A 13308-nucleotide genomic window follows, 5' to 3' on the forward strand; every position below is an offset into this window, starting at 1 on the left:
AGCTGGATGAACACAGCAGGCCAAACAGCATCTCAGGAGCACAAAAGCTGACGTTTCGGGCCAATACCCTTCATCAGAGAGCTCGAAACGTCAGCTTTTGGGCTCCTGAGATGCTATTTGGCCTGCTCTGTTCATCCAGCTTCACACTTTGCCTTCTCAGAATGCTATTTGTTTCAGGCTCCCATAGATCTTCACTTCTTCACACACCGACACAAAATCACCTTATATTCTTCAAAACTCCATCGGATGCAAGCCTGACCGGTCCAACATTAACAACGAGACAACCCACCCAGTCCATGTATTTATTAAGTAAACCTTCTCTGAACCGTTTCCAATCCATTTGCCTCCTCCCTCTCATTACATGTTACGCATTTTCACACTTGTCATCTAACCACTGTCTTTACAACTGAGGAATGACGTGCTAGTGATTATATCCGATTCCTCTCGTGCTAAATGCCTGCTTTCTTTTAGCCTCATTCGCTACTTGTGGCACATGGATATTCACCTTCTCTGATTTCTGCACTACGGAACTCAGCTCATCTCGAACTCAAGTCTCTTTCCCACAACACAACAACGATCAAACTGTGGAAGCTGGAAGTTAGAAACAATAACAGAAATTGCTGGAAAAGCTCAAGAATGCTCACGGCACCCAAAAAGTGAATTCTGATTTCTCTCCACAGATGCTGCAACGATGTGTCAATTTCAGTTTTCTTCTCTCTCTCTCTCCCTTTGAACGATTTTAATGTTCAAACAATTTTTGCAAACTAGACTCTATCTTTGCTACTTTCAATTCGAGATCATTAATGAACCAGAACTCATTGGACAATAATAGATCCACTATCCACTGACTCCAGTCCACCCCAGAAGCTATCCTCTGTACATGTCACTTTTACAGTCAATATGTAGGTGCAAGGCTCCCGTCGTCATCTCCATCCCCTTTCAACAAGCTCCAAACAGTTCTGTTTTTCTCCTTCACGCTACCATATCTTTACCACTGTGCGGCTACTATATCAACTCACAAACATAATTTCTAGTCTTTTACATTGACGAATTCTTCCTGAACTCTTTGCATTCCCTGGACTCGTGCATACAGCTGCTTCATATATGTTGAGGTCACAACATGCTTATCTAATGCAGCCAGCTCTGCACGGATTCCTGCTTTCCGTCCTCCCTCAATGCACTGCAAAGATGCAAGATCCAATGTGAAAAAAACCTTGTTATTTCTTGAAAACAAAAATCAGAACAAACATATATCAGTGAAATATAAAACAAGTTGCAAGGAAATGGCACTGCCGTTCAATTAATATCTAGAGAAAAGATTTAGGGGGCATCAATGCTGTCAATAGCAAACTCCTCATGTGCCCATCAATGGGAAACCTGCCACGTCAACTGCACATGGGGAATCAGGGGGCTGCACTGTCAGGTTCTAGACTAATCAGGTCCAGTGGCTGAGACATCACGTCCCACATGAGGCTCCCAACTGTGACGTTTTCAAATCCCAGGCTGCTGTCTGAACACACACCGTGAAGATAGTCACCAACAGAAGGTCAGTGATGGATTTGGGGACGATCTAGAAGTTGGAGTCACATTCAAGCAGTCAGTCCACAAGCTTAAAGCTGTGCCATCGATGGGGGCGAATGGAGGAACCCTGCAAAATGTCTCGCATACCGCCCCATTTTCCAATTGCAGTCGCTGTCATTACTCACACCGACAGAGAAGGAAGCTCATTCAGGCAGTGAGGCCTGAGGCCCTGAACTCGTAGTTAATGAACAGATAACGAGCTCATTTTGTGACAGATTACGACAGTCACTCAGCCCAGAGATTTCAGCCCAGAACGTAATCGCAGAGGTGGCTGTATCTCTCGACTGACAACCTGCCTGATTATTTCCTGTTCTGCCCATTCCAATTCACTTCTAGGGACGAGAAGAGTCGGCTAAAATACTCTCGCAGTCAACGTGTTATCTTTGTTACTTACAGGATTGTGTCCCGCAATCTCTCAGAGAATATCCTGAGACAACGTTTTGTAAATTAGATTTCACACTTGGCTGCCCTGTTGTCGTCCTCTTCAAATAACAATAAAACCTGAAAGATGGTGAGAAAGGAAAGTCAGTGATGCCGTAATGAAATGTCTTATTCATAATGGACAGATCATTCTATGCTGCTGTTTTGGGAAAACTGAGATTGGATTGGTGCAAGGATAAGATTGAAAACCTCTTCTTCAGACGCTTTCTGATCAACCTGCTCAAGGAATGTTATGACATTCCTCTGAATCATGTCGGATGTGTCACTGGAGTAGGGACACTTCCACTCTGCTGTGTGAGCCACATCAGGCTCTTCCTCAGATTTATTATCAAATTGAAGTTGCATTGCTACGCATTCTAAGTTTCAAACTCTTCTCCTCACATCTTGATGCTGGATTTTACAAATTACTACTCCAGTGATATTACCACGATGCCATTACAGGCCCAGAAAACATATCACGTCGCTTGTAGGTTCGGCATTTCTCAATCTCTCTCTGGCTGTGTCTATATCAACTAGTTCCTCTTCACATACTTTCTCGTTAACCTTTTGAGGAGGACATGAGCCCGTAGAATGTGCAAACATGCCCTTTGGCCCAACATGTCATCACTTATCCTGACAGCATCGCACCCAAATACATCCTTTTGGAATTTCATCACGCACACATCTTTTCAGGTTCAACAATTAAATATACTCAAAATGAAAATCTCTAGACATTAAAGATCTGAGGACATTACAGTGTTGCAATAAAATCTCTGTTGAACTCAAACAGAGATCACAAACAGGAAGAATGGTGAAGCTGTCTCGATGGGATGACTACCAACGCGTGCGACTATTTCTCTGTCACTAATAACCATCTGTGAGGATCTAATGGAAAATAAATGTGCTTTTATGACCCAAATCAATGATTCACATTTAGTTTGAATGACCACAAAGGGTGCAACAACAAACATTACTGAGGAAATATGAAATTTCCACTTTACTAGACTACTGTAAGGAGCTGCTCCAATCCTACACAGTACTACCATGTATGGATAAACATTGCTATAATCTAACCTCATCACCACTATTCCATGTTCTGCCTCTAATTCTCAATGAAATGTTGACACATTTACCTTTGATTGTCAGTGTTCCAACCACTTGTTAAAAAAGTGAAAAACTGACACCTGCTGTCCTCAGTGCACACTTTTTGACAGTAGTGGACGTCTGGTGCAAGGACCGATTCAATGTCATTTCCAGGAAAATCTACGTCAGATAGCAGCTCACGTACACATCCTGTAATGAAATTGTTCTGTGTTCATGAGCGGTTTATCAGAATTAGTTACAAAAGCGTGAACGTTTTTAATCAGGCCCACAATCATTTCCATAACCCAGTGCACAACAATATCCTGAAGTTTCCAGCATTTACTCTCTCAGGAGCACATGTCTTCACAATGTTGAGAGACCCCGTGGGCATTTGGCGTAACCAGTCATTCCAAGTTTCCTGATAACACGTACAGTGACTCAATTGGCTGAACACTCGCATCTCTGATGCTGGTTCTTCTGGGGCATCTGGCACGGATCATCCACTCAGCACCTCTGGCAGAATATTGCTTCAACTGCTGCTGCCGTAGCCTTTGCAGGAAAGTACTGGGCTTCCCCATCGTTGGGGTGAGGGCAATATTTCTACAGTATCGTCCTCCACTAAGTTCTTTAGTTGGCCTCCGACGTTCACCAATGGAAGCAGCAGCAATGCAGACCCGTACATTGTGGCCAACCCTGGTTTACTTTCTACAGACATCCATTCGTGAATCAAAACAGAAATCTCAATTGGGACATACCTTCACATCTCCTTAAAGAAAATCCAGATACCACATTCTGAAGAATTGTTATTCTTGCTGGAGTCCCTCTTTCACTTTTCTTGCGGTAGCAAATCAAGCTACATAGAATAAAAGAAACATTTAATAAAAATAATGAACTTTCAACCAGCATTAAACCTTCTCTACTTCAGCCTGCTATCCCCGTCACTCTTACTGGGTCAATTATGCTCTGCCTGCTTGTTGCAGATGTGAAGAAGTGGTATATATTGATCACTTAAAAATGATGAAATAGAATGGATGGAACATTGTTTCAAACGAATGGTGAGAAGGTGCACTCGTACAGGCAAGCATTTATGTTTCCTCATAGAAACAAGGAGATTTGAACAACTGACTAACCGCTGTGGTTCATTGTGAAATTCTTCTTTTACAAAGGTGAAAAACTGGCAGTCAGGTTCCTCTGTACATTTTCGTTGACAACTCTCTTCATTCTCCACCACAGACTGATGGATGTCATTTCCCGGAAAGTCCAAACCATCATAAACTGTTTCAAAACAGGCTGAAATGATGCCAAACAGAATTGATGAATTACTGCAAATCAGCAACAAATAGCAATAAGGTGATCTTTTACAAAGCTTATGTGAATGCGGGGCACAAGTTCTTAATATAGCTTCACTGCCCCAATCGAATTGGCTTCATTTTCCTGAGAGCACCGGGGCTACATTTCTCAAAATGCTGAGTTTGACATGCGATATAAAGCGGGATTTCACAGCAGAAGCAAAACGTGATGATCTAAAATCATAATTCTTGCACATGTCTTGTAATAAAACAAGTGACCAAATGAGCCACGGAACAAAAGTCAGACCCTCTCTGCTGTGCTCCAACTACTCGGATATATTAAGGGCCAGTTTCCTCATCATAGTCAACAACGAGTGCCTAAAACTTCAATTTAGGTTAAACTGAAAAAAAGGAACAGACAAGGAAAATCATCAATGTTTTCGCTTCCAATATAACCACTCCATATGCTCATGCATGCTTTCTGCATTCCTCACGTTAGTCATTTATTTTTGATTGTGGTCATTAAATGGTGGGATGATGCTTTTACAACTGGCTCTGAAATCGGCTCTGCACTTGCGGATTATTCTGTCCTCCCGCCCAGTCTGTACGGCTTGACCTCATGTTCGGGCTGAGAGGGGAATCGGCAGGAAAGCACCATCTTCAGAGACCGTTAGGCTCACAAAGTTTCTTTTCCTCAACATTTTCACAACATCAATCAGTTTGTCAAATGCCAAGACAAAATCTGACACAAAATACAGTGAAGAGTGGAGACCAAACACGTTTGTCAATATCAAAATGAACGGGAGGGTACCAGTGCAGCAAGAGAATTAAACAGGCATTGTGGCATGTCCAGCAATTCCCCAATGAAACAAAACAAACAGACAGACACAGGCTGAATACTCTCCCTCCACACTCCAACTTGTCCATATGTTTAACACTCCATGGGGGCTCAAACATTTACATAAATCAAACCTCAAGGTTGAGTTCACCTGAGCACACAGCTCAGTTAAAGATGCAAGGCAACTTTGTCTTTTCATTCACCATTTCCTAAAAAGCATGTCTAATGTAAGACACTGATCTGAACGCTGTACTCAGGCAAACAAGAATATCTGTAAAGGACAATGGTGCAGTTCGATAGTTGCATGATGTAGATGAAATGACTCCGTCTCAGACTGCTGATCAGAGATAATGGGAACTGCAGATGCTGGAGAATTCAAGATAACAAAGTGTGGAGCTGGATGAACACAGCAGGCCAAACAGCATCTCAGGAGCACAAAAGCTGACGTTTCGGGCCAATACCCTTCATCAGAGAGCTCGAAACGTCAGCTTTTGGGCTCCTGAGATGCTATTTGGCCTGCTCTGTTCATCCAGCTTCACACTTTGCCTTCTCAGAATGCTATTTGTTTCAGGCTTCCATAGATCTTCACTTCTTCACACACCGACACAAAATCACCTTATATTCTTCAAAACTCCATCGGATGCAAGCCTGACCGGTCCAACATTAACAACAAGACAACCCACCCAGTCCATGTATTTATTAAGTAAACCTTCTCTGAACCGTTTCCAATCCATTTGCCTCCTCCCTCTCATTACATGTTACGCATTTTCACACTTGTCATCTAACCACTGTCTTTACAACTGAGGAATGACGTGCTAGTGATTGTATCTGATTCCTCTCGTGCTAAATGCCTGCTTTCTTTTAGCCTCATTCGCTACTTGTGGCACATGGATATTCACCTTCTCTGATTTCTGCACTACGGAACTCAGCTCATCTCGAACTCAAGTCTCTTTCCCACAACACAACAACGATCAAACTGCGGAAGCTGGAAGTTAGAAACAATAACAGAAATTGCTGGCAAAGCTCAAGAATGCTCACGGCACCCAAAAAGTGAATTCTGATTTCTCTCCACAGATGCTGCAACGATGTGTCAATTTCAGTTTTCTTCTCTCTCTCTCTCCCTTTGAACGATTTTAATATTCAAACAATTTTTACAAACTAGACTCTATCTTTGCTACTTTCAATTCGAGATCATTAATGAACCTGAACTCATTGGACAATAATAGATCCACTATCCACTGACTCCAGTCCACCCCAGAAGCTATCCTCTGTACATGTCACTTTTACAGTCAATATGTAGGTGCAAGGCTCCCGTCGTCATCTCCATCCCCTTTCAACAAGCTCCAAACAGTTCTGTTTTTCTCCTTCACGCTACCATATCTTTACCACTGTGCGGCTACTATATCACTCACAAACATAATTTCTAGTCTTTTACATTGACGAATTCTTCCTGAACTCTTTGCATTCCCTGGACTCGTGCATACAGCTGCTTCATATATGTTGAGGTCACAACATGCTTATCTAATGCAGCCAGCTCTGCACGGATTCCTGCTTTCCGTCCTCCCTCAATGCACTGCAAAGATGCAAGATCCAATGTGAAAAAAACCTTGTTATTTCTTGAAAACAAAAATCAGAGCAAACATATATCAGTAAAATATAAAACAAATTGCAGGGAAATGGCACTGCCGTTCAATTAATATCTAGAGAAAAGATTTAGGGGGCATCAATGCTGTCAATAGCAAACTCCTCATGTGCCCATCAATGGGAAACCTGCCACGTCAACTGCACATGGGGAATCAGGGGGCTGCACTGTCAGGTTCTAGACTAATCAGGTCCAGTGGCTGAGACATCACGTCCCACATGAGGCTCCCAACTGTGACGTTTTCAAATCCCAGGCTGCTGTCTGAACACACACCGTGAAGATAGTCACCAACAGAAGGTCAGTGATGGATTTGGGGACGATCTAGAAGTTGGAGTCACATTCAAGCAGTCAGTCCACAAGCTTAAAGCTGTGCCATCGATGGGGGCGAATGGAGGAACCCTGCAAAATGTCTCGCATACCGCCCCATTTTCCAATTGCAGTCGCTGTCATTACTCACACCGACAGAGAAGGAAGTTCATTCAGGCAGTGAGGCCTGAGGCCCTGAACTCGTAGTTAATGAACAGATAACGAGCTCATTTTGTGACAGATTACGACAGTCACTCAGCCCAGAGATTTCAGCCCAGAACGTAATCGCAGAGGTGGCTGTATCTCTCGACTGACAACCTGCCTGATTATTTCCTGTTCTGCCCATTCCAATTCACTTCTAGGGACGAGAAGAGTCGGCTAAAATACTCTCGCAGTCAACGTGTTATCTTTGTTACTTACAGGATTGTGTCCCGCAATCTCTCAGAGAATATCCTGAGACAACGTTTTGTAAATTAGATTTCACACTTGGCTGCCCTGTTGTCGTCCTCTTCAAATAACAATAAAACCTGAAAGATGGTGAGAAAGGAAAGTCAGTGATGCTGTAATGAAATGTCTTATTCATAATGGACAGATCATTCTATGCTGCTGTTTTGGGAAAACTGAGATTGGATTGGTGCAAGGATAAGATCGAAAACCTCTTCTTCAGATGCTTTCTGATCAACCTGCTCAGGGAATGTTATGACATTCCTCTGAATCATGTCGGATGTGTCACTGGAGTAGGGACACTTCCACTCTGCTGTGTGAGCCACATCAGGCGCTTCCTCAGATTTATTATCAAATTGAAGTTGCATTGCTACGCATTCTAAGTTTCAAACTCTTCTCCTCACATCTTGATGCTGGATTTTACAAATTACTACTCCAGTGATATTACCACGATGCCATTACAGGCCCAGAAAACATATCACGTCGCTTGTAGGTTCGGCATTTCTCAATCTCTCTCTGGCTGTGTCGATATCAACTAGCTCCTCTTCACATACTTTCTCGTTAACCTTTTGAGGAGGACATGAGCCCGTAGAATGTGCAAACATGCCCTTTGGCCCAACATGTCATCACTTATCCTGACAGCATCGCACCCAAATACATCCTTTTGGAATTTCATTACGCACACATCTTTTCAGGTTCAACAATTAAATATACTCAAAATGAAAATCTCTAGACATTAAAGATCTGAGGACATTACAGTGTTGCAATAAAATCTCTGTTTAACTCAAACAGAGATCACAAACAGGAAGAATGGTGAAGCTGTCTCGATGGGATGACTACCAACGCGTGCGACTATTTCTCTGTCACTAATAACCATCTGTGAGGATCTAATGGAAAATAAATGTGCTTTAATGACCCAAATCAATGATTCACAATTAGTTTGAATGACCACAAAGGGTGCAACAACAAACATTACTGAGGAAATATGAAATTTCCACTTTACTAGACTGCTGTAAGGAGCTGCTCCAATCCTACACAGTACTACCATGTATGGATAAACATTGCTATAATCTAACCTCATCACCACTATTCCATGTTCTGCCTCTAATTCTCAATGAAATGTTGACACATTTACCTTTGATTGTCAGTGTTCCAACCACTTGTTAAAAAAGTGAAAAACTGACACCTGCTGTCCTCAGTGCACACTTTTTGACAGTAGTGGACGTCTGGTGCAAGGACCGATTCAATGTCATTTCCAGGAAAATCTACGTCAGATAGCAGCTCACGTACACATCCTGTAATAAAATTGTTCTGTGTTCATGAGCGGTTTATCAGAATTAGTTACAAAAGCGTGAACGTTTTTAATCAGGCCCACAATCATTTCCATAACCCAGTGCTCAACAATATCCTGAAGTTTCCAGCATTTACTCTCTCAGGAGCACATGTCTTCACAATTTTGAGAGACCCCGTGGACATTTGACGTAACCAGTCATTCCAAGTTTCCTGATAACACGTACAGTGACTCAACTGGCTGAACACTCGCATCTCTGATGCTGGTTCTTCTGGGGCATCTGGCACGGATCATCCACTCAGCACCTCTGGCAGAATATTGCTTCAACTGCTGCTGCCGTAGCCTTTGCAGGGAAGTACTGGGCTTCCCCATCGTTGGGGTGAGGGCAATATTTCTACAGTATCGTCCTCCACTAAGTTCTTTAGTTGGCCTCCGGCGTTCACCAATGGAAGCAGCAGCAATGCAGACCCGTACATTGTGGCCAACCCTGGTTTACTTTCTACAGACATCCATTCGTGAATCAAAACAGAAATCTCAATTGGGTCATACCTTCACATCTCCTTAAAGAAAATCCAGATACCACATTCTGAAGAATTGTTATTCTTGCTGGAGTCCCTCTTTCACTTTTCTTGCGGTAGCAAATCAAGCTACGTAGAATAAAAGAAACATTTAATAAAAATAATGAAGTTTCAACCAGCATTAAACCTTCTCTACTTCAGCCTGCTATCCCCGTCACTCTTACTGGGTCAATTATGCTCTGCCTGCTTGTTGCAGATGTGAAGAAGTGGTATATATTGATCACTTAAAAATGATGAAATAGAATGGATGGAACATTGTTTCATACGAATGGTGAGAAGGTGCACTCGTACAGGCAAGCATTTATGTTTCCTCATAGAAACAAGGAGATTTGAACAACTGACTAACCGCTGTGGTTCATTGTGAAATTCTTCTTTTATAAAGGTGAAAAACTGGCAGTCAGGTTCCTCTGTACATTTTCGTTGACAACTCTCTTCATTCTCCACCACAGACTGATGGATGTCATTTCCCGGAAAGTCCAAACCATCATAAACTGTTTCAAAACAGGCTGAAATGATGCCAAACAGAATTGATGAATTACTGCAAATCAGCAACAAATAGCAATAAAGTGATCTTTTACAAAGCTTACGTGAATGCGGGGCACAAGTTCTTAATATAGCTTCACTGCCCCAATCGAATTGGCTTCATTTTCCTGAGAGCACCGGGGCTACATTTCTCAAAATGCTGAGTTTAACATGCGATATAAACAGGGATTTCACAGCAGAAGCAAAACGTGATGATCTAAAATCACAATTCTTGCACATGTCTTGTAAGAAAACAAGTGACCAAATGAGCCACGGAACAAAAGTCAGACCCTCTCTGCTGTGCTCCAACTACTCGGATATATTAAGGGCCAGTTTCCTCATTATAGTCAACAACGAGTGCCTAAAACTTCAATTTAGGTTAAACTGAAAAAAAGGAACAGACAAGGAAAATCATCAATGTTTTCGCTTCCAATATAACCACTCCATATGCTCATGCATGCTTTCTGCATTCCTCACGTTAGTCATTTATTTTTGATTGTGGTCATTAAATGATCGGATGATGCTTTTACAACTGGCTCTGAAATCGGCTCTGCACTTGCGGATTATTCTCTCCTCCCGCCCTGTCTGTACGGCTTGACCTCATGTTCGGGCTGAGAGGGGAATCGGCAGGAATGCACCATCTTCAGAGACCGTTAGGCTCACAAAGTTTCTTTTCCTCAACATTTTCACAACATCAATCAGTTTGTCAAATGCCAAGACAAAATCTGACACAAAATACAGTGAAGAGTGGAGACCAAACACGTTTGTCAATATCAAAATGAACGGGAGGGTACCAGTGCAGCAAGAGAATTAAACAGGCATTGTGGCATGTCCAGCAATTCCCCAATGAAACAAAACAAACAGACAGACACAGGCTGAATACTCTCCCTCCACACTCCAACTTGTCCATATGTTTAACACTCCATGGGGGCTCAAACATTTACATAAATCAAACCTCAAGGTTGAGTTCACCTGAGCACACAGCTCAGTTAAAGATGCAAGGCAACTTTGTCTTTTCATTCACCATTTCCTAAAAAGCATGTCTAATGTAAGACACTGATCTGAACGCTGTATTCAAGCAAACAAGAATATCTGTAAAGGACAATGGTTCAGTTCGATACTTGCATGATGTGGATGAAATGACTCCGTCTCAGACTGCTGATCAGAGATAATGGGAACTGCAGATGCTGGAGAATTCAAGATAACAAAGTGTGGAGCTGGATGAACACAGCAGGCCAAACAGCATCTCAGGAGCACAAAAGCTGACGTTTCGGGCCAATACCCTTCATCAGAGAGCTCGAAACGTCAGCTTTTGGGCTCCTGAGATGCTATTTGGCCTGCTCTGTTCATCCAGCTTCACACTTTGCCTTCTCAGAATGCTATTTGTTTCAGGCTCCCATAGATCTTCACTTCTTCACACACCGACACAAAATCACCTTATATTCTTCTCAACTCCATCGGATGCAAGCCTGACCGGTCCAACATTAACAACGAGACAACCCACCCAGTCCATGTATTTATTAAGTAAACCTTCTCTGAACCGTTTCCAATCCATTTGCCTCCTCCCTCTCATTACATGTTACGCATTTTCACACTTGTCATCTAACCACTGTCTTTACAACTGAGGAATGACGTGCTAGTGATTATATCCGATTCCTCTCGTGCTAAATGCCTGCTTTCTTTTAGCCTCATTCGCTACTTGTGGCACATGGATATTCACCTTCTCTGATTTCTGCACTACGGAACTCAGCTCATCTCGAACTCAAGTCTCTTTCCCACAACACAACAACGATCAAACTGTGGAAGCTGGAAGTTAGAAACAATAACAGAAATTGCTGGAAAAGCTCAAGAATGCTCACGGCACCCAAAAAGTGAATTCTGATTTCTCTCCACAGATGCTGCAACGATGTGTCAATTTCAGTTTTCTTCTCTCTCTCTCTCCCTTTGAACGATTTTAATGTTCAAACAATTTTTGCAAACTAGACTCTATCTTTGCTACTTTCAATTCGAGATCATTAATGAACCTGAACTCATCGGACAATAATAGATCCACTATCCACTGACTCCAGTCCACCCCAGAAGCTATCCTCTGTCCATGTCACTTTTACAGTCAATATGTAGGTGCAAGGCTCCCGTCGTCATCTCCATCCCCTTTCAACAAGCTCCAAACAGTTCTGTTTTTCTCCTTCACGCTACCATATCTTTACCATTGTGCCGCTTCTATATCACTCACAAACATAATTTCTAGTCTTTTACATTGACGAATTCTTCCTGAACTCTTTGCATTCCCTGGACTCGTGCATACAGCTGCTTCATATATGTTGAGGTCACAACATGCTTATCTAATGCAGCCAGCTCTGCACGGATTCCTGCTTTCCGTCCTCCCTCAATGCACTGCAAAGATGCAAGATCCAATGTGAAAAAAACCTTGTTATTTCTTGAAAACAAAAATCAGAGCAAACATATATCAGTAAAACATAAAACAAATTGCAAGGAAATGGCACTGCCGTTCAATTAATATCAAGAGAAAAGATTTAGGGGGCATCAACGCTGTCAATAGCAAACTCCTCATGTGCCCATCAATGGGAAACCTGCCACGTCAACTGCACATGGGGAATCAGGGGGCTGCACTGTCAGGTTCTAGACTAATCAGGTCCAGTGGCTGAGACATCACGTCCCACATGAGGCTCCCAACTGTGACGTTTTCAAATCCCAGGCTGCTGTCTGAACACACACCGTGAAGATAGTCACCAACAGAAGGTCAGTGATGGATTTGGGGGCGATCTAGAAGTTGGAGTCACATTCAAGCAGTCAGTCCACAAGCTTAAAGCTGTGCCATCGATGGGGGCGAATGGAGGAACCCTGCAAAATGTCTCGCATACCGCCCCATTTTCCAATTGCAGTCGCTGTCATTACTCACACCGACAGAGAAGGAAGCTCATTCAGGCAGTGAGGCCTGAGGCCCTGAACTCGTAGTTAATGAACAGATAACGAGCTCATTTTGTGACAGATTACGACAGTCACTCAGCCCAGAGATTTCAGCCCAGAACGTAATCGCAGAGGTGGCTGTATCTCTCGACTGACAACCTGCCTGATTATTTCCTGTTCTGCCCATTCCAATTCACTTCTAGGGACGAGAAGAGTCGGCTAAAATACTCTCGCAGTCAACGTGTTATCTTTGTTACTTACAGGATTGTGTCCCGCAATCTCTCAGAGAATATCCTGAGACAACGTTTTGTAAATTAGATTTCACACTTGGCTGCCCTGTTGTCGTCCTCTTCAAATAACAATAAAACCTGAAAGATGGTGAGAAA

At 42.7% G+C, this 13308-nt stretch overlaps 1 protein-coding gene across 1 annotated transcript in view; it reads right to left on the minus strand.

Moving 5' to 3' along the window:
• Window positions 1-13308, minus strand: part of LOC125456585 (uncharacterized) — a 52573-nt gene that overhangs the window by 12417 nt on the left and 26848 nt on the right. The window contains exons 22-30 of the mRNA XM_059654612.1: window positions 13184-13290; window positions 9819-9978; window positions 9444-9541; window positions 8739-8898; window positions 7580-7686; window positions 4215-4374; window positions 3840-3937; window positions 3135-3294; window positions 1976-2082 (exon numbers count right to left, since the gene is read on the minus strand). Of these exons, the coding sequence (XP_059510595.1) occupies window positions 1976-2082; window positions 3135-3294; window positions 3840-3937; window positions 4215-4374; window positions 7580-7686; window positions 8739-8898; window positions 9444-9541; window positions 9819-9978; window positions 13184-13290 (1157 nt within the window). The remainder of the gene's footprint in view (window positions 1-1975; window positions 2083-3134; window positions 3295-3839; window positions 3938-4214; window positions 4375-7579; window positions 7687-8738; window positions 8899-9443; window positions 9542-9818; window positions 9979-13183; window positions 13291-13308) is intronic.

The sequence above is a fragment of the Stegostoma tigrinum genome, chromosome 1 (assembly GCF_030684315.1).
Source record: "Stegostoma tigrinum isolate sSteTig4 chromosome 1, sSteTig4.hap1, whole genome shotgun sequence".
NCBI lineage: Eukaryota > Metazoa > Chordata > Chondrichthyes > Orectolobiformes > Stegostomatidae > Stegostoma > Stegostoma tigrinum.